General features: G+C 38.8%; 2 protein-coding genes across 2 annotated transcripts; both read left to right on the top strand.

Annotated features, from left to right (window-relative positions):
* Positions 1-10,920: 10,920 nt before the first annotated feature.
* Positions 10,921-14,955, top strand: LOC106907220 (protein CutA homolog). Its single transcript, XM_014972816.2, has 6 exons — positions 10,921-11,270; positions 11,817-11,965; positions 12,740-12,799; positions 13,762-13,807; positions 13,892-13,938; positions 14,614-14,955. The coding sequence occupies exons 1-6, from the start codon at positions 11,163-11,165 to the stop codon at positions 14,720-14,722; spliced, it is 519 nt and encodes a 172-aa protein (XP_014828302.1). The 5' UTR covers positions 10,921-11,162; the 3' UTR covers positions 14,723-14,955.
* A 2,237-nt stretch (positions 14,956-17,192) lies between these two features.
* Positions 17,193-23,406, top strand: LOC106907190 (uncharacterized). Its single transcript, XM_014972782.2, has 5 exons — positions 17,193-17,490; positions 18,334-18,468; positions 18,718-18,837; positions 19,600-19,722; positions 20,159-23,406. Exons 2-5 carry the CDS (start codon positions 18,393-18,395, stop codon positions 21,457-21,459), a joined length of 1,620 nt encoding a protein of 539 aa, XP_014828268.2. The 5' UTR covers positions 17,193-17,490; positions 18,334-18,392; the 3' UTR covers positions 21,460-23,406.
* Positions 23,407-23,685: the final 279 nt, after the last annotated feature.

The raw sequence follows: 23,685 nt of genomic DNA, 5'->3' as shown, positions 1-23,685 counted from the left end.
GGATTACTTAATCTTCTGATTAATAATCTAAACAGTTAATCGTGACAAATATGCAACAAAAAAATAGAAAAGAAGAAATCTGAAAGGGGGCTAACACTTTTTTTTAAGTCTTGTATTTCCACCAATAAATAATGCAAATATCTCGTTCTAAATGATAAATCACTTAAGTTTAACTATCCGTGTTTGCAAAAAAATGTATGAGGCACTGTGTGCTTTAAATAGCCTCCGAGGCACGATCTCGCACTTCTCTTTGTTTTTGGGAAGATCTATATGTGTGAAATAACCATTTTATTGATGCTGTTTAATATCTCCTGGTCCCGCAGATAGCACATCCAGCGAGAAGGCGCTGGAAAGAGAGCACAGATTAAATCTCAGATGGCAGCCGCTGTGCAACTTTAACACACAATCGGCTGACTGGCACGTCGCCAGGAATCGAGCAGAAATGGGAGTGTGCTGAAACATTTGGTGGCTGGGGGTGTTGTCTGTGACTGTGTCTGACGAAAAAATGCGTTCCTGGAGGAGGATTTTTTTTTTTTTGTTTGTGACTCCCTGTTTCCCTGGCCATCTGCTGGTCTATTCCCTCTCTCATCTATATGGATAACAAGGCGTGCATTGGAATAGACAATATAACAGCCCTCATATGGTGCATGTGGACTAACAAGGTGGGGCAGATTGTGGGAAAATCATTGGAACTGGTACTCTGCTGGGGGTAGAGGCCATGATGAGGGAAGGGTAGCTGCAGCAACAGCATGGAATTTGGTTTAATAAACTTTTTTATGTACGATACATAAGTTAAAGTCATAAATCAAAACCGCTAAACCTTTCCAGGTATGTTATGTTGATCTCAAATTTCAATATTTTGTTGGTATTTTTTGGGCAAGCCTAAAAGGTTTAGTGCATAAATATAAAGTGTGAGGAAATCGATGTTTGCAAGGAAAATTTAGAAAAACCATGGTGCACATTCATATAAAATCTCCCAGAATGATGTAGAACAATCTATATATTACAGCTTCACCATCTATGCACAAAAAAGTAAGAGACAACATTTCTGCTGTTTGCAAATTACCTCAAAGTATCTGTGGACATACGTTTTCAAGTTTTGCAACTGATTCTATAATAAGGCTAGTTAGTTACTTTGTGAATAATGAAGTGATTCCCCACTGTTGCAAATAAAGTAGAATAATTTTACATCCAATTTTGTATTTAGTTCTGTTCTCCTGCAGGACAAAATGTCTATTGTTTTCCAGAACTGAAAAGTATCCATGTCTTGACTCAGCTCCTATCTGCTTCCCTGTCCCTTCTGAAGAACAGCGTTCCCACAGCTTCATGCTGCCACCACCATGTCTCACATTGGGGAATGGGGGGAGGGTGGGGTGGCGTCCTTAGTTTTCCTGCACACGGCGTTAGGCCGAAGAACTTAAATTATTCTCTCATCTTTGCTCCACTTCTTCTGGCAAACTTTAAAACTAGACTTCCAAAGTTTTCTTTTAACATTCTTGCCACTCTTCTTGCCAGAGGCAGTTCTTGTAAGAATTGCACCCTGGGCAAACATCTCCATCTGCCACCTCACCCACAAGCAAACATACATTGCTGAAGAAACCCACTGGACAAAAACAAAAATGTATATATTGCAATTTATAAAAAAAAAAAAAAAAAAACAATACTAACTGTAACCAGTTTATAATTGATCCAGGTAGATAAACATAAATACACAGATAGCCTAATTAAATACTGTAGGTATTGATCTAAAAAATATATTTGAAATAAATGCATAAATGTATTCCAAAACAGTTTTAAAGCATGTGTAATCACTGTATTAGTAGGAGTGTGAGACCATATGATCCAGACTTGACCAATCTCGAAACAATAATGTGTTTTTCACACTCTCCACGTTATTTGGCTCTAATGTTTATTCCAGTAAACCTGGAATAATAAATGAGTTAAAATCTAAAATGGTGAATTTAAGATGTTCAAACAGAATGAGAACTTTAGAACTGAAGCCTCAAAGAAGACACCAACCTGACTGTTATTACACAGCTGCAATTTAGAGCAAAAACTGCTTGCTCTGTTCCCACTGTGCATGCAACAAGGGGTGCCATTTCAATGCAAATTCTTATTTTTTTATTTATTGTTTTTGCTTAGTAGTGCCCCCTTGTGGTGTGGCCCCTTAGACAGGAAGTCACAAACTCCCCACTGTTTCTTAGCGCACACTGTACAACATCTGAAGATGCACATTTTTAATCGCAAATAGATCATGTTTGACCTGTTTTTTTTTTGTTTGTTTTTTTTGTGGAAAGCTAATAAACAGGCGAAGTTTCAGCTCACATTTTTCAACGCTGTCTGTATAGTAAACTGCCGGTGAGGCTCTGCACCCCGAAGGGAGAAGGTTACGGTTGTTTTGCTCCAGCAGGGTGTCAGACAGATGGAAAAACAAAGAAATAAAGAGATGATGTGGTTGACGGCGATTCCTCCGTGGTCTGACCGGCAACAAAACAGAACGAGCGGGCCGGGGATGGGATGGGAAGGGATGGGCCAGTGGAGAAGCCGTTCCCTGAGGAGGAGCTCTATGGTAAAATGGAGATGTGTTCAGGTCCCGTGGGGGGGAGAGGGGGGACAAAAAAACAACTGCCCGCATCCAGATGTTGGGAGCACAGTTGATGACTGGGAAGCCTGAAGGGAGTTTTGCCACTGTAAATCTTAATACGTGTATGGGTTTGTCACGGCTTTTCGCTTAATATTTCAAAGTGCTGAGAAGGCAAAGAAAAGGAGGGGGGGAAGTGGATATCAGAATCTGGAGCAGCGGTCCCAGAAGACGCGCTCAAGGAGCCCCGTTCTCCCCGTTACAACAGAAATAAAACTGTTTGATCTCTGGCGCTCGCGCTTCCATTGTTATACGCCGTACAGCTCTACCCGCCCAGAGACATCCACTGTAACCACGGCGCTACTGTTGAGGCTAATAAACATGAGCAGATAAATAGGCAGAATCAAAACATTTACTCATGCAACCTGCAAACGCGCTTAATGCCACCAGGGACTCGCGGCTAATTTGTAGCATTTTCACACACCTTCCCATTGTTAATGAGCACTTTCGGGGAACCGGTTTCTCCTCATCTCATCCTCCGCCTAGCTGCACAGCTAAATGTTTTTATTGTAATTATCTACATCGGCATCTTCCCTCTTGTATGTTGTTCTGACAGAAGAAGTTGTGAGGTTAGTGGTTCTCGCGCCTTTAGTGGAAAATACCACCTCTATGCATAATTAATACCTTAAATATTGCTATTTATGTGATTTTTTTTTATCACCAAGCATTTTTTTTCCCCATCTGACTGAAAAGAAACAAATATTTTATAATTTAATCCATAGATTCATCCAATGTCTTCTGCTTTTATTACAGCTCCAGAAGATTCTGGTCAGACACCCGGACCATAACAGCTGACTGCTTTCAGTGCAGTAACGTTTCTACTTCCTGCTACCTCTGGTTAAAATCCAGCTCTTCATACTCTGTGAAGGACTGAGTCAGGCCACGCGACAAACGAACCTCATGTCACCTGAATGTCAGTCATCTTGTTTCTTAATTGATCATGTTTGGTTTTTGGCTCTGCTCATTCTTGACAACAAAAGCCCGGAGCAACAGACGCAGATCTAATCTGCCCATGTACTGTTAGTTTCAACCTAAATTGTTTTGTGACCAACATACCAAGACATAGAGATTGATTCAGATTAAGCAGTGGCTGCGCCAGAAAACTCTGGGGAATTCTTTTAGGGTGGCAAAAAAAAAAAAGTTGCTTGTATTTCATATATATATGTTTCATATAAAACAAGCATTTGGAGCTTAAAATTACTTTTACTTTTGCACAAAAATTGTAGGTTTTCCTGCTAATGACTCTACTTTGCAGATGCACAAAACCAAATTAATGGACACTAGCCATTGTTTTGCACAGTGTGATATCTATTAGGGCCTAATAATGAATAAACAAATGATATATTAAAAAATAACAATAAAATAAAAAATTCAGCAGATGTCTTGATTGCAGAAGATGACTCTATATGAACTGAACATAATTCTCTTTGGGGGAGGGAGGGCAGTGGATTGGTCAGCATTTTTCCAGTGGAGGCCCCCACAAATCCCCCCTTTGGTTACGCCACTGTGAGGGAGTAGTTCATCTTTATCGAGTGCTGAGGAGCTGACTCTCAGCCTGGCCGCTTCACAGTCAACTGAACGCCTCAGTGCATGCTGAAGGTCATATTCTTTAATAAAATTGTAAATGAATTCAGGCGGTAATGATTTAAACAGGGACTCACCCAGAAGTATCCATTGACAAGATAACTATTAGTCATCCAAATGTTGAATTGAATTGTAACAAAAAAAAAAGAAAAAAAAAAGAGCTAAAACTCTATTCGCTCCAAACCTTGTGGAGGACACGGCATGCATGGCAAACAAGACAGTCTGGACAGATGAGAGCGAAACTGAACTTCCAGCAGGAAACTGGCACCTTGAACGCAACACTCCTATGAAAAATGCTGGTCGCAGCATCTGCAACGTTCATGAAATTTCAATAAATCTATAAAGAAAAGACTGATTCATTTAGGGGTGGTTTATGATTTTGCTCATTAGTGCAAACATCGATGTTTGTTGGTAAATTTTTCAAACACTCCTTAGCAGTTAGCTGTACCTTGCACATAATTAACACCAACACTTCCACCAGTGGTAGCTGTACTACAGTTTGTTGACTAAGATTTTAGGATGATCAGGTGCGTGAAAGCAACGCCGTCTGTGTGAGTAAGAGCTGCAGCCGGGAAGCATGTGACAACCCATAATCTAAACTCCCCCCCACCCCAACAATTTGATCAGGTCATCTTGGCTGCACTTCTGCCGAGGCAAAGCAGAAAAAAATGGGCTTTGATTAGAAACTGACATAATTCTTTTTTATGGTTTTTGCTTATTGAATGACTAAAAAAAAGCAACGAAAAAGAGACAGCGGCAGCTGCTGAATCGATACAATGCTCCGGTTGTTGCCCAAGATTCGCTTCCAGACCGCTTCCTAATGAGTCAGCCCAACTGTGCTTGCAGCGGGTCGCTCAGCATCGATAACAGACATGAGCAATCTACGGCAGCACAGCCTCACGCCGGACAATTCCTTATCACCATGTTCCACCAGCCAACCTATTCATTCCACACAAAAGTGCTCCTTCCTCTATCCATCCCTCTTCAGTCTGCCGTACTCATATTCCGTCCTTCTGTTTTGTTTTGTTCCTGACCCTACCTGTTCTGCTTCTGCTGCAGATCAAAAAAAAAAAGGACCTCGCCCTCCTCTGGATCCCAGACAGTGGAAACAGTCACCGCTAATTGCTCACAACAATTAGAAACTATAAGCTGAGTGGCAGTCTGACTAATAAACCAAGCTGGAGAGAGAGAGAGAGAGAGAGAGAGAGGATGCTGCAATAAGAAGCGATAGTAAACACTGGAATAAACCCACAGCTTTCAAACCACAGAGGTTGAGGAGGTTGGGAAAGAAATTAAATGAGGCGTTTGCAGGTTTTAGAGGGTGACTCAGAAATAGGATAAATAGGAGCAGAGGCAGTCGGTTGGTTGGCTGGGCTCTACGTAAAAGATTGCCCTCAGCATGCTTATAGGTGCCCTTTTTAATGGTGTTTTTGCATTTCCATATTGCAGCTTTCAAACTATATATACACACATCCACACACACCCACACACACACGCATTCCAACTGTGATGTGCGATGGACAGCACGTCAGTGACTATTGATTTTCACCCTGTTTTTATCTCTCAATAACCTTGCGTCTGTACTATTTTCTGGATATTTTTTTTTCCTTGTATTAAACAGTTCTTATTGCACAACTAGAGATTTTTTGTATGGACATGTTTTTTTTTTTTAATTATTATTTTTCTCTCCACAGTATGTTGTTAACAAGTGTAACTCTGGCCATGAACTCACCTGGAGTTTTCTTTTTTTTTCTTTTTTTCCAGTCATTTGAATTCCTCTCCAGACAAAATGGTTCCTGTGTTTCAATTCAACCCTCATCCGTCACTCCAACTGTTGTTTTTAATCAATAGAAGTAATCTTTGTGCATTTTCAGAGAAAGGATTTGGATGCCTTCTTTTTCTTGTCCTTTTTGTTTTTCCTTTAAATCTAACCTCCTATTCAGACATGCACACACAGCTTCCATTAAGCCTGCACCGTTCGCCCTCCACGTTATTGCCTCCAGGCACTCTAACTTGGAGTCTGGACTTATTATGCCTCTCCCTCGCTGAATTTTGGTGCACTCAGCTTGTGAATTGAGAGGGAATGAGCTCATTCTACCTGTGTCAGCACAAGGAATGGTTATGCTGCAGACGCCTCGGTGAGGAAAGCGTAATGAGGAAGCACCGGAGGTGGACCCCGCTCTGAGGATAGGTTTCTTCCTCTCACCCAATCAAGGCTGAGATGATTTCAGACTCGCACTGCTGCGGGTGAACATATTTATGGAAATGTTTCAACTCCTTTTCTGGAAGAGCGCTCAAGGCTCTTTGTCCTCTCTCAAACTCAATCAAAATCCTCAACTTCTCTCCTCTTATCTCATTCCTTATTTTCCTTGTGCAAAGCATGCAGCCTCACAGAATAGTGATATCCCTTTGAAAGATTACAACAGCAGACTTCAGTGCGTGCGCCTTTAATTTCTTGTGATAGAGAAAAACTGGAGCACAATTGTAAAGTGGAAAAACTAAAAAGTAAATCTATTTGTATCTAAGTCAATCCTTCGTATACCAGTTACAGAACAAAGTGTTTTGGAGAGCATTTATCCCAGCTTTGCACGTGTAGAGATTCAATTCAATATTTTTTTTTCTCAATTCTTCCTTCCAAACTCCAGCTCAGTCAGATTGGACGTAGAGCATCTGTATCCACCTGTTTACAAATCTTGCAACATATTCTCGTTGGATTTGGGTTTGGACTTTGACTGGGACATTGTAAAACATAAACAAGCTTGAATCCTTTGACCGTGCTATACGTTTAGATTCACTGCCCTGCTGGAAGATGAAGCTCTTCAATCTCAAATCGTTTGCTGCCGTCTTCCAGGATTCCCCAGATTTCAGTATGACTAAAAAGCTCCACTTAACTCTTAAGTCACTTCTTATTTTTTAACGAAACACGTCTAGAAACTGCTTGTGTCGTATAAAAGACAGAAAAATACATGAGAAGAGTATTTAAATGCTGATAAGAACTACGCAAACATAGTCACAGCGACCAGTCTGTCCCCACATCATGATGCTCCCACCACCGTGTTTCAGAGGGGATGTTGTGTTCAGGGTCATGTGCGATTTTAGGCCACAGTTAAACCGGTTTGCACCAGCTGCCTTGTGAACATGTAGATGTGAAGAATGTTCCTTTGACTTCTATCCCTGCTTGAGGCGATTCTTATTTTAGACAGTAGACGGTCTGCAGGATTAATCTTCCTGTTTTCAACAACTGATAGCACCAGAGGAGTCTGAAGAGGAAATAGATTCTCAATGGAGCTCTAACCACAAAGTTTGGCCTCAAAATTGTTACTTTTTAGTCGTTTTTGCAAGGTTAATTAACAGCTGGTGGTAATTATTCCCCCGTGTCTATGTTGAGCCGGGCATATGCTTTTAAAACCCAAGATGCATCCTGCTAGTGAGTGTTATCCGCGCTACCACTGTTACCAAAATGAAACGTTAGGTTACACCGTGGACACTGTTTATTGATGTTTTTGTCTTTGATCATTTCCTGATTTTTATTTGTGAGTACTTTCACATAAAAGCCCAAAAGATGACATTAAAGTGTGACGTGATAAAATACGATAAAAGTTCAGAGGTCATCGGTGCGTTTGCATTTCTCTGCTGCGTACTTATTTAATTGCCAGATTGGATCTTGCACTTATGGCTCCAAACAAACAAACCATCTGCTTTTGCAATCATCTGAGGATTAAGCAATCTGACAGTTTTGTGTCTGAAAAAAAAACCATCTTTGTTTGCTTGGGAAGCAAAAAAAAAAAGCACAACTATTAAGCAAACAAAAAAGAAGAAAGAAAGATAACGACATTACGGTGGCTGTCGTACCGTAAAGAGGGGAGAGGTTTTGTTACCTGAGCAAATTCAGCCAAAGACATCTCAGTGCTGTTTTTATCTTCATCTTCTCCTTCTTTTCCCAGCTGCCTGTCAGAATTGTGGCCTAGCTACATACACTTCGGTGTCTTTTAGCCACTCTGGGATCTCTGCGATGGCTCGCAGCAGATGCTCGACAGCCGAAGGAATCGGCCATGACGGATGGATGTGTCTGTCCGAGAGGATGGAGGGGTCACCGTGGGTCTCTGCAGTGATGTAGACACTTCCCTCCTCGGCCCCCTTGACGTTTTTAATTAACCTCTTTGGGAGGATCCATCTTGGTAATCACAGCCTGGAAAGTGCCGGTATAAGGAATTGTCTGACCTTTTCTTCTGTCCAGTTTATTACTTTACCTTTTTTCTATCTTGTATTCGACGACGCTACCACACAAAGCAGAAGACAACAGAGAAAATAGTCCTTCTGAACTCCCAATTTTATCTTTTTTTCTTTCAGGAGTTTGCTCACCCTACTGGAGGTGTTTGCCTTGTCCCCTCCGTCCGTCTAATTTCTTTTTACTTGTTTTACTTCGCGAAAAAACAAAACAAAACAAAAAAACAAGTTTATTGATCCCGCCAAGAGGCGATCGCGGTTTAATGGCAATTAGACGAGGTAAAACTTATGAGAGTCCTCCGCGTCTCGTCTCAGTTCCCATTTTCTCCTCCTGCGCTAATAGACCTTGTGGCCTCATTATGCGGAAGCTGACAAGAAGCATGGACATAAATAAAAATAATCTTATTTTTCACTTTAGACTTCTGAGGGACAAACAGGCCTCAGTACTCCTCAGGGGGAGTCAACTCCTCAGTGTGATGTCCCAGAACAAGCAGATCAAACGCCTCTCCTCTCGGCTTTCTTCCTATCACTCTATTTTGGTTGCCTTCTTTCATGTTGGGGAGCAGTGGCTTAAGTGGCTCTTTTTGGGGGGCTGGGGGGAAAGAGCTCACTGATGGGCTCTCAAATAAAGCCTACGAGAGCCGGGGAAATAAATTGGTTCATTGTCAGGCTGGGATTTCAGTGGCGCCCCCCACTGTCAGCTTACAGACGGTGTTAGAGCAGTTGCATCATTTCAGTTTATAGGAGTTTTACACATGTTTTATGAACACTCAGTGGATTGAACAGATGGGGTTAAAGATTGATCCATGAGGCCACAGCTCCCCCATGTGGACAACTTGTGCACAACAACGTTTCTGATCATGCAAACCTTTGTGGTCTGTTTTGTCATATTGTAGCAATAAAGTCGGTACTTAAAAGATAAAATACAAACACTTTGATAGTTCAACCCCTGATTGTTTACTTTAGATTTTGCATGCGGAATTTTCAGTATTTGGTAAGAACGACATGCAAATGAAGGTGATCTGGTATGATGAGACCAAAGTTAAAGTTTTGAGAATTTACCTGAACGAATATATGCACACCCATTCTGTCCTGGAAAGGCCTTAGAACTCCCCAAAATGAGATGGAGTGTCACCGGGTTAAAGGATGTCTGGTTCTCCTCTTGTGCCTGTTAACCCAGCAACCTAATCTTGGATAGATGGATGAATGCATGAACAGAGAGGGTGACTGACGATAACTTGCATGAGTTGCTAATACACGCTGAAGGCATTTGCAGTTGCCTTCCACATTCTCGTGGAGTTTTGGATGAAGGTTCTCAGTATCCCGTTGGATTTGTACGTTTTGAGCACTGCAGAATGTGTGAATACAGAATTATTTGGCTTAAGTACATCTAAGTTTGCACAGATTTATGGTTTTACTGTCTCAGCTCTGCTAACATCGGCATGTATCTATTAACTTTGGCCTCTAGGACAATTGGCAGGAATGTTTCTCCTGCATACATGTAAGTGTCTGTTTAGTTGTTGGGTGAAATTGTCCCTTTCTTGGTGGCCTTCATAATCCGCTCTCTGTGGCCCTGGGTCAACCACTGTAGGTGGGTGCCATCTTTTAGTAGCAAGGTACTTTTTCCCCCCCAGACATGCTTTGAAAGCAGACAGCTTTTTTTTTTTTTTCAGCAGAGCGTGCTACAGACACTCTGTCTCAAATATCTGTGATATTTACCGGTTCTAGTTCTGGGAAATTACTTGCCCTTCTCCAGTATTCTTCATCAGGCAGGTAACCAGAGTGGTGAGTCATTGTCTGGCAGTCTCTAAACTCTCGGGTACAGACAAGGTTATTCTACATTGTAGCATTGTGTTGGTCTAACAGCTTTTGCTCTGCGTTCCGTTGTAGTCAACTAGTACAGCAACGTAAAATACTGTAAAAGAAATATTGAAAGAAAGAAGGCTGATACTACAACACTGTGATATAATACAGTACAGTTTGGGTTTTATTTAATGCTTTGGTAGGTTTTTAGTTTTGCACTGGAGCTACAGCATGTGATAAATATAAAAATATTACATATAAGCCATTTTGTTCTGTATTAAAACAATAATGGAGCATGTACTTCAGATGTGTTTCTTATACTTTTGTAGCTAAATAATGGGTTTCCTGTGATTCATTTGCAGTATGATAAACTGTAGGTGCCTACAGGCTGGCTGAGTTTTTCTAGTAGTACATAATTACTAGTAGTATGTAATTGCTATAATATTATACTATTGTTTAATATAGTTATTTGTGTGTTTATACAACATGATATTCAGTTCTGCTCTGGATACAATATTATTATTATTTAAGTCATGATATCTAGCTCTTGTAAAACCTGTGTACTTCACGCAGAAATTATAGAATGAACGACATCTTGTAGACGTCACAGGCAGGGAAGTATTAGTCATAAACACACCAAAACCATTATAATCAAGGCTGTCACTCGTATTATAGGCAATATTGTTGGCTTGCACTACTGTTACAGGAAGTGTACCGCGACCAATATGTGGGATATTTATTACGCTTTATTCGGTGTTCTGACGGTTCGGCACAATATCGGGGGTCACCACTCCAGGTCATTGAGCATGCGTACCACCGAAAACGAGCAAACAAACCGACGGAACCCCTTCACTATGGTAACTACCTGTCATCAGCGCTGTGTCGATAGACTTTTACTGCAGTTACGATGGAGTTAGTGCTGTGGTGGTGGCACAGATTGCCCCGGCTACAGCGCTGGCACAGACGGGCTTTTCTGAACCGAACAGCCCGCTTGATGGTGATGGAGGCAACTTTGGTAAGAGGACTGATAGGTGTTCAGAGAGAGAGAACCAATATGTCTGTACCTTCTACAGTTATGTAGGAAGCTGAAATTGGTTCACGATTACAGCTCCCGATTTGAAAGGCCTAGTCCACCTAGATGCTTTCGAATGTTTGAGTAAACAAAGAAAATGGTGAAACAAAAAAACGGCTGAAACTACGGAGCCCCCTAGGGGACATGGGGAACTTTTTTTTTCTTTTGCATTACGTCATGAAACCTTTGCGTTCCCTCGCAATATGGTTACTGTAATATTTTCTGGTCTATTTTGTATACTGTCACAGATGTCAATTTAACATTTCAAATATATACACATTTAAAGAGCCTCAGTGAAAACGTGTTTATTATAAACTCTTTGGTGCAAGAAAAGAAAATCGATTTATTCTCTGCATGTTTTTTGTTTGTGTGAGGCTGAGAATGGAACTGCACATGAAAACGGCCCTTTAATCGCCATTCAGACTACCAACACAAAAGAGACACAATCCGTATGAAACGTTCTTCTTATGCACGTCTCACCCTCTCTAGTGGATGATCCTGTCCATTTCCATGTATCCTGATGTGAGGTCCTTCGTGGATGTTCTTCACGCAGCTTTCACAGGAAACTATGGTTCGACATATGATTCTGTCCTTCTCATCAGCTGTCCCAATGAGCAGGCAGCGCAGGATATTGGCAGGTACAGCTAATATTACGACATTTAAAAAAAAAAAAAAAAAAAATATATATATATATATATATATATATATATATATATATATATATATATATATATATATATATATATATATATATATATATATATATATATATATAGCCTATAGTTGGAGAGATTTACGTTAGAATAACATTGTGTCAGACTTTATTGTAACAGTTTTTGGATTTAAGTATTTCTGAAAAATTGTGAAAATATTTGTGTCATGTCAGTGGGTCTTAGAAGATTTTTCTTCTCTGATTAAATCTGTAATTTAGTCAAAACGATGTAACCAATACAAAGTTAAATCATCTTATTTCAACTTTGACCAAAATAATGTTGAACCACTAACTCGAGAGTTGTATTTATTCTCTTATTGTTTTTAGTGAAATTATAGGCACAGGGTTCTTTCTCTCAATGTAATAAAGTTACTTAACTGAAGACTAATAGACTTTATTGATTCATTTTCTCAAATTTTTACAAAAAAAAAACAAAACACACAAAATCGAATGTTTAATGCAGAAATGTTAGATTATGTCCAACAAAATCATGTGGTAGCACTCACTTGACAGGTGTCCTGCAGATAGTCATTAAAAATGTATCCAAAAGTACAGTAAGTCACAAAAAGGTCGTTACCAAACAAGCTGGGTGATTTCTTAAAGAGAAAAAAAAAAGATTTTTCATTTGATTTTTATGCCTTCTTTTTACCTCTCTTTATATCTGCCAACTGTTTTTCTCTCTGCCTTTTTTCTTTGTCAGATCTGTAATGGAAAGAAACCTGGCAGCCAGAGTGAACATTCTCCCCGGGACCACAGCAATGTAAATCCCACACGAGCCGGAGAAGAAGATGTTTCCTTCTTCCTTGCACACAATCACTAAAGTTCTAATTGGTTTTCCCCAGGAGTAAGCTGTTAGCTCCCCAATGTGGTCATGTTATTTATATGGATGAGTTAACGTCCCTGTTTATGGGTAACCACACAAAAGAAAGGAAGTCTAAAGAAAAAGCTGAAGACTGCGTTTTAGTTATTAACTCAACATAGGTTTTCCATAGAACCAGAGAACACAGGTACCATGCTTTCAGACAAACAGGCTTCGACTGAAATAAACACTATGTACAGTTGAAATCAGATATTTACATATATACATTTTTTCTTCATTGTCTGAAGTTAAATCAGACCTAAAACTTCTCCTGTTTTAGGTTAGTTGGAATTACCAAAATTATCCCCATTCGACAAATGTCAGAAAACTTACCGAGAAAATTTTTTAGAGATTTCTTTTGTAACTTTCTTTGAATTCAGAAGTTTCCATACAACTGGTCAGAAATCAAGGGATATTTGTCTTTTATGCTGTAACACTCTGATCAAACCCTTTGGGTGCAAGAAAGTCTGCTTTTGAAACAAAGTGGCTGGATGTTTTTAACTCTAAATTATATAAAATTAAAATAACTTTGAACACTTCTGATTTTTCATATCAGCCTCCTTAGAAGGCCCTGTCGAAGTCCACCCCTAAATCCAGATGTAAATATGTGGTTCGACTTCAAAACTTATCTAATCTGAAGGAACTTTGGGTATTTTGCAAAGAGGAATTGAGGGAAAACTATTCAGAGATCAGCATGTATGGTACTGATGCAGGAGGATCAGAACAAATGCACACCACACTTTTCAGATATTTTAGCTCAAAATGTTTTATCGTTGTATTTTCTTTGGTTTGTTTTTATTGTCTTAGCATCTTGCCACTGATGCTTACTGCTTTCTGTTCTGTTATGTTTTGTGGCTCATCAGGTACAACTGGAAAAGTAAAACCCAGGTAGAGAGTGGTATCCTGATTGTAAGCTGTTTTCAATTCACTTCAATTCACTGTTTTCAGTTCTGGAAAAGTATGCACATTTTTAATTGTGTTGTGTTGTTGCAGCTGGTGAAAACACTGTCCACGATCAGGGCAGTTGAAGCTCACATAAGGTAAAAAGATTAAAAGGTTTGTTTTGTTGTTTTTTTCTGTTATCATATGTCAGTTCATTTGCTTTTAGAACTTTTTGTAAAAATTCTAAAAGTAAGAAATAAATTAAGAAAATTTATATCATTCAAAATATAATGGCAGTGAATTTCAAGCTTGTCATTAGAGGCACAGGTCGGAACAAATTCTATTAACACTTAGACTGGACTTGTTTTAGCAGGACAATTAGTCTTGCTTCCATACACCTAGTCTGCCTGTTTGACTGGCAATCCCTGCTATAAACTAAACTGCAAGTTTATGAATTTTGCAGTTGAAGAATAAACGAGTAACACAATCGTTCCTGGTTGCAAATGTTGCTGTAGGATTATTCTGCACTACCCCTGAGGCAACAAGTGGTGAACGGTTCACCAATCTGTGCTTGACAATGTTTCACTTTGTATCAGTTGTTTTAAGTAGTTACAAATTGCTTGTTTGTTGCCAGAATATCAGCCCCTTATCCTAGCTCATTCATTGGCGGCTTAAAAGCATGTGCATATTGCGCAACGTTTCCATTTTCAAGGAGATTAAGAGTAAGATTCAGTCTGGATTCTTTTACGCATCAGGCTTAAAACGTACGTTTGACAACTCTTGATCACTTGGTATGATTTTAAACTCTTTGCTGCTTTCTGGCTCCCTTCAAGGTCCATCAATCCCTGTGCGAAACTAGAAGCCAAGTTTTTCGTAGGATGGTATTCGGCTTTACACGAGGCGGATAACGACATATTTCCATTAAGACTGATAAAGGCTTGAAATCAAAGCCAGTCACATCGTGAACAGCTGTCAGACAGGAACAACTGAGCCGCGTGTGTGCACTGTCGCTCAAAGTTCTCCGAAAATGTTCTGCACCGTTCATGTTTGTTTCAGATATTTAATCTGTTTTGTTGTTTAAAGTTAATTTATTGTAGAGATATTCTTTCATTAATTGAAGATTTGTGTCCATATGATGGTGTTGTTTTTAAGAGAAATAAAGTTTTTTATTGGAAGACATGTTTCTGACACTTTGTTCCCATGGAAATTGAGAGTTTGTAAGACAAAGGGATATCCAACTGGGTATCCATCTAGTCAAGATTTGCAGGTTCAAATAACATTCTTGGTTAAACTACTTTTACAGACGCAACATTTTTTTGTACTTATTAAACTTCTGAGAACTCATGTTTTTACCAATATTATCAGAAGTGGCAGAGTTAATTTAAATTTGTTGGTTTCCTAGTACAGTCCTAGCATTTAAGCATAGTTTACAATTTTTTAATCGAAAGGCTACTTCAGCAGCTTGATGTTAGCCGTTGGTTTTATCCATTGCCATCCCCATTTGTTTGATGCGTGTGAAGTAGTATCAAAAGTTCGAGCTAGATTAGTGACGTTTAGGGTTAGGTGTGCAGCAAAGCCTTTAATTTGTGTCACTCTTACTTTAGATTTACTATAAACTGCCAGTGTGATGGATTTAAAGATGCCTAAACCAAGAACAGGAAGAAGAAAATAAAAATAATTTATTTTGTCTTGAGCCCAGCCGTTCTGCACACATTCAGAGCAGGTCCAGGAACAAGCTGCCCTATTTTGATCACTGGCTGATAAGTGGGTGCACCGTTAGTTTTTAATTCAAACAAAATGTTTATGATTCCCACACCTCTTGTAGTCATATTAGATTAAATAGATTTAATCTGTACTGTGTGAACAGTACAAGTAAGCAGATTAGGTTTCAAACTTATGGTATTTACCTTAGTAACAACTGAATCAAATTCATCCTTTTTGTTGGATGAGTGACCAGACCATGACATGTGTCTAACAAACAAATAGTCTTGAAAATGGAACCGAGATATAAATGTGATGCTAATAAACACATTAGCATCACAGCTAATGAACACAGTCTTTATGGTTTTATTTACATATAAATACTTTAGGGTTGTAGAAGAAATCTAAGACATACCATGAACTGGATGAAGGCGACACAGAGACAAACTGACATGTACAAACTAAAACCAATGCCCTGAGAAAAAAAGAAAAAAAACCCACAATGGGCAACCAGAGAGAACGACCTCTTATTTTCATGAAATGGATGGATGTGTGCCCCACTCTACACATTGCCTTCACAGGAAAAACTGTAAAAAGAGAGTGCATGGCTGGCGGGAGATAAAGGACAGCTGAAGTACCATCATCTGTAAATGACCACAACCACTTTGATGGAGGAGTTGACCTGTAGCATCAGATGATTGGCTCCTAATTCTCACAGAGGAAGACCAAAAGATGGGATGTGACAGTGCCACATCATTTTATTTTACAAATATTACTTTATGTTACAAATATATAAGGAAATGAGCAATCAGCACATATATTGCAATGCTGCAAGGGCATCTGGCTCAAAAAAAAAAAAAAAAGGGTGCTGGAAGTGGGATGTGCACTCCCACACAGGCCTATTCGTGTGTGTGTGTGCGTGCTTGCGTGTGTGTGTGCGTGTGTGTGTGTTATGGTGAACAAGGACTGTCACATGGCTTATAACAGCTTTTGAGAAGTAATGTTTGACTCTGTGGCTTCCTGCATCTCAGTTCTTTACCCATGCAATTTTCTGGTCAGCAATTTGGCAAAGCACATTTTCAGCCCTTTTATACTACCGAAGCATCCACTAAGCTAAACTAAATTGATAGGAATATATCTACCAAGGTCTGTTATGCTCACAAAGACCCAGTAGATGTCTATTAAATGGCTGAGCCTTTCAAACTGCTTTCCCACATGAAGATCATAATGAGATAAAAGGGCTCAGTTTGGAGACAATTTTAATGTTAGGTATATTTCTGTAATGTGTTATAATGGGAAAGGCATCTATACAGAACTAACTTAGTAAATATATGTGCAAAAAGAGTAAACTATATATATATATTTTAAAATCATGCTTGATTTGGCCCTTATTGAGAAAGGTTTGTTTGTTTATTAGGATTTGGTATTGTAACAAATTAATAATTCATAATTGTACAATTATAACTGGTAAAATAATTAAACAGGGCTCTCCAGGACGCTCCCAGAACAGCTTGTTGGTAACCTTAGGTGGGATTTTAATCTACCTTTTATTACCTATAACAGATCCTTCTTTGAAAAAGTGCAGTAATTGGTTAGCAAGCGTCAAAAACTTATTATTTGGTTAAAAATACTCAAAATATTGAACAGAACTATACTGCATATCTTGGTGTAAGATGAAAGCCACTCATAAGATGGCGGCCCTGTTGACATATGATCCCCAAAATATCGCGAGACATCGCACACGATGGAATTTTTTTTCATGGCGGCGCCCTTTCATTAAGTGAAATAACGCTGAGCGAGAAGAAAACGAATACTGGGCTAAGTAAACAGTGTAGAGCTATTTCTTTTTTTCTTTTCGCAGACTCTTTTGACCACCTCCATTATATGGAAATTCTCGGAGAAGGACGCTTGTTTTCACAAATACGACTGTGGCTTCGGTGAGACCCTGACTTCGGCAGACTCCTAAATAACAACAGCATACAACAAAGACATCAGCACAGATCATACAGGTAAGTGCAATTGCTTTTTTTCTACAGTGATTAGAACTTACTGGTAGCAACACACGACCAAATAAACGACACGATGCACGTGAAAAATGAAGGAGCCGCACAAAATTTGCACTCCGTTATAGAGCAGCAGTGTGCTAGATCTGCTGGTCGCAAGATCAGCTAATGGCATGTAAACAGATGATTATAATTCAAGACTGTCATGAGCGCAGGTCACGGTGCTGATGCCTCGTAGAAAAGGAAGATTCACTAAAGTATTTTTGACATTATTAATACGCGCAAAGCATAACATGTCATATCTGCTTGGCTATTGGCTTGCTATTAGAAAATTAAAAATCATTAGATGTCATTAAGTGCAAATTGCGCATAAACTGGTGCATTGTATCTGCTCTGAAAATGCATTAAACACCTGGCAGCAAATGTCAATTTGAAGAGTATGTTCCAACTTTGTATGTTCTACAAAGAGCAACATAGAAAAAGGTTGTTGTTTTTTTTCCTATGTTGCTCTTACCTTAGGAAACATGCATCTAGCAACTTTTACAGCTTTATAAAGAGTTCTGAAAATGTAAGGCATTGCATATGAACAAATTAGCACTCATATGTTGACCGCTCTTGACACAAAACAAGTTAGTGGTCGAGATGCCAAATCTCAGAGAGATCAGTGAGGAAGATGTGGCTCAATTGCAACCACTATCATTTCAATACGCAACAGGAGCAACACATGTTTTCCTAATATCATGCAGCCATTTACTGGGTTGAAAACATCACTACTGCGATCCATAATACTATGCATTTCTTTTTTCTTTTTTTTTTTTTAAGTAAATCTGTCTGTTTATTTTCCTGTAGACATCCATTGATTGGTTTTAACTAAAAAACAATAAGGCCTTGATGAAAAAAGCTCTGTTATGGACCAGCAAGACCCAGAACTTACCACGAAGGACGAGGAGGAAGAGGAATTGCAGAGCAGTCCACTCGCCACTAGTAACCTACTTATAAGTTTGTCATTTACGCATAACACTTTTTTATGGTGCTAATTTCTTTATGTGAATGCAGTATTAGAAATGTGTTGACTTTGGATACTAATGGTTGTTATTGAGGCTTGGTAACCAGTTTTTCATTGAATTCACCAGTATCAAGGATTGTCTGACTAAAGTAATGTTGCCCATGTGACTTGTGGGATCATAGAGTCAGAGTTGTGCAAGAAGTTAGTTATTTGAATCTTCCCTGCAGATGTCGACCAGCTGTTTGTGGTTAAAACAGAAGACCCGGACGAGTGGTCCTGTGGTCTGATCTATCACAGTCCAGAGGATGGCACAAAGGGGGAGGTCTCAAGCAGTCCACTGCCCACTGGTAATCTGTTTAACAATTATGAATTTTTAATTTGGAGAAAATCTTTAGTGTTTTTTTTTTATTTTTTTAACTGCTACACTATTGGAAGGTTGTTTCAACTTTGATTAGAACAAAATGGCTATGATAATATGAAGAATTTAGCATTATCCACTTGTTGTAATGTTATCTACTCTCCCGACCAATAAGACCTCCTTGGTGTGTTACACATAGATATCATCTGCACGGCTCATGCTAAAACTCAAACTCGCCTTTCATAAGCACAGGCGTTAAAAAAACAACATATCATTTGAAACCATTTTTAGAGAATAGCATGGTAGCACGTTTGATGTGATCTTCTTATGTTAAACAAATTGGGGAGTTATGATTGAGCTCCTCTCACTATCCTCTGCAGGCCCATGTAGGGCTGCTCGATATTAGAAAATCTTGGGATGGGAATAATGTTGGTAAATATTGCGATGGCAATAATATTGTAAGACATGTCTATTTTCTTCTTTCCACTCTTTCTTATCTGTGCGTCCATCACTCTGTAGTAACTCTAGTAATTTAATAAAATGGTACACAATAGTACACAAACATAATGATGTTAACTTTTAAATTGTGTACAATTTAAGAGTAAAGATTCACACTCAGATTCAGAAATACTTTATTGATCCCAAATGGAAACTAAGCATGTTCTGCAACTTTAGTGCCAAAACAAGAGCAATACAAAGTCACATGGAAAATCTTATAGTTGTGTGTGTTTTAATGTTTGTTTTTTTGCAGATGACCTGCAAGTAGTCAAAGAAGAAGCGTCTAATGAATCGGACTACAGAATAAAACATCAGGGACCAGGACTTTACATAAAGCAGGAGACGGAGGAAGTTTCAGCCAGTCCATTGACAGCTGGTATGTGGATTTTTGTACTGTTTCAGCTGTTTCCATTTAGCTGAATAAAAACTTTGTAGCACTGCTTTGGTACTAGACTGATGGTATTGTTTTTTGGGGGTTTTTTTTTTTCCCATTTCGGTTCATGTTTATATACTTTCTGTGTAAGAACATATGCTATAGTAATGAGTGTAACTTTTATTTTGCTAGTTTTTTTTTTTCATAAACCGATATCTCCTCATCAATAGATCTGCCTTCAATTAGCCAAAATGTATCAGTTAACCTATCAGCACTTTGTGGAAAGAACCACAAGGTTTAAACCAAATCACACAGTTTAATAGACAATTGTCACTGATACTGACAAAATGTATATAAATTTTCTGAATTCGAAGAATGTTACAAAAAATTCAGTAAGAAAGGCTATTGATATAAATGTGTATTTTACGCTTTCCTACAGATGTCCGGAAGGTGCTAGTGGTTAAAGAAGAAGTTCCTGACGAATGGAGCTTCTCTACAAACCATAGGAACCCAGAACCTCTCAACGACGTAAATGACGAAGAGCATCGCCCATGTAACGGCAGTAGTGATTTTGATGTCAGTTACGATGACTGGCAGATAGAAACCACGCGAGAATTGGAGGAAAATAATGAAGTAGAATTTAACACGCCCCGAAAGTTTTTTAGCTGTTCCATCTGTCGTAAGCAGTTCCTCTACCAGGAGTCTTTTCAGAAGCACATGAAAGGCCATTTAGAAAAAAGTGATTTCAGCTTCAATGTTACTGAGAAGGGTTACATTGTAAAGCCAAATTTAGATTCAGAGACGATCGATTCGGAGAAAGCGTTTGGTTGCGATGTTTGTGGCAAAACTTTCCACCAAAGGTCGTATCTCTATAGACACAAGCGAACCCACACAGGAGAGAAAGCTTTTAGCTGCGATATATGCGGTAAAGCATACATTGATAAGTCAACCCTTAGCAAACACATGAGCATCCACAGTGGAGAGAAAGCGTTTGGTTGTGATGTTTGTGGTAAAACATTCATCCAAAAGTCCAATCTTTACAAACACAAGAGAATTCATACAGGAGAGAAACCGTTCAGCTGTGATGTTTGTGGTAAAGCATTTATATACAAATCTATCCTCAACGGCCATATGTTGGTCCACACAAGAGAGAAAACATTCAGCTGTGATGTGTGTGGTAAAACATTCACGGAAAAGTCCAATCTCCATAAACACAAGAGAATCCACACCGTAGAGAAGTCATTCAACTGCGACATCTGCGGGAAATCGTTCATCAGCAAGTCGACCTTGAACAGACACGTGGGGATTCACGCGGTGGACAAACCATTCAGCTGTTTGGTCTGTGGTAAGACATTCCACCAAAAGGTAGTTCTCAATAGGCACATGGGAATCCACACGCTGGAAAAATCCCTCGAGTGTGACGTCTGTGGCAAAATGTTCAAACAAAAGGCGCACCTTGCTACACACAAACGAATCCACACGGGAGAGAAACCATTTATCTGCGAAGTGTGCGGGAAGGCGTTCAACCGGAAGGAGAGGCTTTGCTCGCACAACAGAATCCACACAGGAGAAAAACCATTTGGTTGCGATTTTTGCGGTACCATGTTCAACGACAGCTCAACCCTCAGGAAACACATGAGGATTCACACTGGAGAGAAGCCCTTTGGCTGTGATGTTTGCGGTAAAAGGTTTCGATTCAGATCTAATGTCAAAAAGCACATGAATACCCACACGGAATAGAAAATCAATGTTGTAGGAAAGGATCTGCTTTACTCATAAGCATCAAAACTTGTCGCCGTTGTACAATTCAGCTATTTGGGATTAGAAATGTGGAATTTAAAGTGCAAACTAAATATTTCCTTTTGTAAGACCACATTTAGATGAGAGTAATGTTGAGGGAAAAGTCCCACACTTCAACGAGACCGCATAGAAACCTTGAATCAGCTGTAGTCGTCATGCCAGGCCACAATGTGGCGCTGTGATTTTAGCATGTCGTCAAAACACACACACACACACACACACACACACACACACACACACACACACACACACACACTCTTTTGACACCTCATTACCTTCTACCTCATTTAGAAAACAGTGACCCATCTCCGATAAACCGAGTGCTCATGTATCACATATTTAATCCATATCAGAAGTTGCCTTAAGCTGAAAAGGCTAGATAGCACAAGTTCCCCTCTGACACCTGGTTTAAAAAACTGCCGATGTCAGAGACTCCGATCACTGGAGTTGTGTAAACGTGCAGCTGGATAGCCACAAAAATGTTGCAGTTTCACTGAAAACTAGCTCTGTGGAAACAAAGCTTCAGATATGGGAAGACAGATGAGCCTCGCTGTTGAGTTGTGTTCATACTGCAGAGAAATGCACCTACTTATACAGTTTTATGTCATCAGCTCATGTATGGTGAGAAATGTTTATGTACACGATAATTCTCAGCTAGGGTTTAACCTCAAATATGGCGGTCCAGATTAACCGCTCAACGACAAACTCATATTGTACAAATGAAATTATTAACAATACTTAATGTAGGATAACACTAAGTATGACAAATTTAATGGTTAAAATTTTTGTAAATTCTTAGTGTTAGTAGTTAGTGTATGTCAGTAAGACACTTCTAGTTATGAAGACTATAAATTACACATAATATATTATCAGTCCTGTTTATGATTTTTCAAAATGTTGTACAGAAATGTTTACTCTAGAAACTGAATGGTTTCATTACAAATTCACATTTCTGTTCTGGAATTGTTTAATTATACTTAAATATTACCTGGATTCTTATAGTTTCTTTTATTTAGGCTACAGTTTTGTATATACGTTTGCCTTAATGTTTATTTTAATCGATTTGCACAGTATTTATCAATGCATTGTTTTACTTTTCTTATTTGTTAAAAAAGAACATAAAGTACTAAAGTGAAGCTCTTTACAGTTAATACAAGTAGAAGTACAGGGAAGATTATAGGAAGTACATGTCGGAGTTGTATAGGTCTCCTGCCACAAAACAAAAAAAAAAAAAAAAAAAAAAAACATTCTTCCACCACTGTACATTCAGTCCTGTATGATTGACTGGAGACCAAAACAGTAAAGTTATTGATGTGTATTTATTTTCTCATCCCACACTGGAGACTGGAATGCTCTGGGTTTCTAACTTAGGCCTCTTCTATACAAACTCTTCACTAATTGTGGCGCCACACATATGAAATGGTTATGCAGCATTATGATGATTTTCTTGATCACTGCTGGTGAAAAGGCAGTTTACAAGAGACAAATAACAATTATGTCTTTGTGATGCTAAAACAACCCCAAATAATAATAATAATAATAATAATAATAATAATGTGCTTATGGCCATGAGGAAATGTAAGACCGCAAATGATGTCATACTGTTCTATTTATGTTTCTTTATTTTGTCTTCATTGTTGCCTTCACACCATATATGTTCCTATTACCTCTGGTATAACTGTATTTACAATGTGATTTTTTTTAGAACAGAGGTCAAAGAAGAAATTCCACGCCTTGTTTATGAGTCTTAGCAATAAATACCTTCAAATTTTAATTTATGAAATAGCTGCATGCTTTGATTCTATGTTAACCTCAATAGTACTGTTCTGTTTCACCATCACTTGCGCAATTGTAAAGGAAATAAATAAAAAGAATTTGGTCACGAGAGTTGTGTTGTGATGTAAGATGGAAACAGCAGCAGGTGAGGTAAATCTAAAAGCCTGGGAATTATCTCTGTTAGTCATGGGAATCAAAATATAGCATCTCGCGCACATATTGTTATATGTTTTAATCTTGTGGCTGGTTCTTTAATGGTTTGAGAACCACTGATGTAGTGTTTTGTGTGTGTAAATATCTTATTCCTTTATTATACTCTGTTCCAGCTCCTAAAAACACAAAGAAAAGCAGCCAAAAATGTTATTTATTTCAGTAATTAAATTAAAAGTG

Source organism: Poecilia mexicana, unplaced genomic scaffold (assembly GCF_051168715.1).
Source record: "Poecilia mexicana isolate PSO_F unplaced genomic scaffold, ASM5116871v1 scaffold_12, whole genome shotgun sequence".
NCBI classification, from domain to species: domain Eukaryota; kingdom Metazoa; phylum Chordata; class Actinopteri; order Cyprinodontiformes; family Poeciliidae; genus Poecilia; species Poecilia mexicana.
This window is presented reverse-complemented; position numbering and strand designations above follow the sequence as displayed.

What these genes read in the sequence shown, in the direction of transcription:
- LOC106907190 (XM_014972782.2), top strand. Translation starts at nt 18,393, where the DNA reads ATGGACCAGCAAGACCCAGAACTTACCACGAAGGACGAGGAGGAAGAG. An exon ending in AAGCAGTCCACTGCCCACTG is followed by an intron (nt 18,838 to 19,599) that starts GTAATCTGTTTA and finishes GTTTTTTTGCAG; the next exon opens with ATGACCTGCAAGTAGTCAAA. An exon ending in AGCCAGTCCATTGACAGCTG is followed by an intron (nt 19,723 to 20,158) that starts GTATGTGGATTT and finishes GCTTTCCTACAG; the next exon opens with ATGTCCGGAAGGTGCTAGTG.
- LOC106907220 (XM_014972816.2), top strand. Translation starts at nt 11,163, where the DNA reads ATGGAGTTAGTGCTGTGGTGGTGGCACAGATTGCCCCGGCTACAGCGC. An exon ending in TGGTGATGGAGGCAACTTTG is followed by an intron (nt 11,271 to 11,816) that starts GTAAGAGGACTG and finishes CACCCTCTCTAG; the next exon opens with TGGATGATCCTGTCCATTTC. An exon ending in TAGAGAGTGGTATCCTGATT is followed by an intron (nt 13,808 to 13,891) that starts GTAAGCTGTTTT and finishes GTGTTGTTGCAG; the next exon opens with CTGGTGAAAACACTGTCCAC.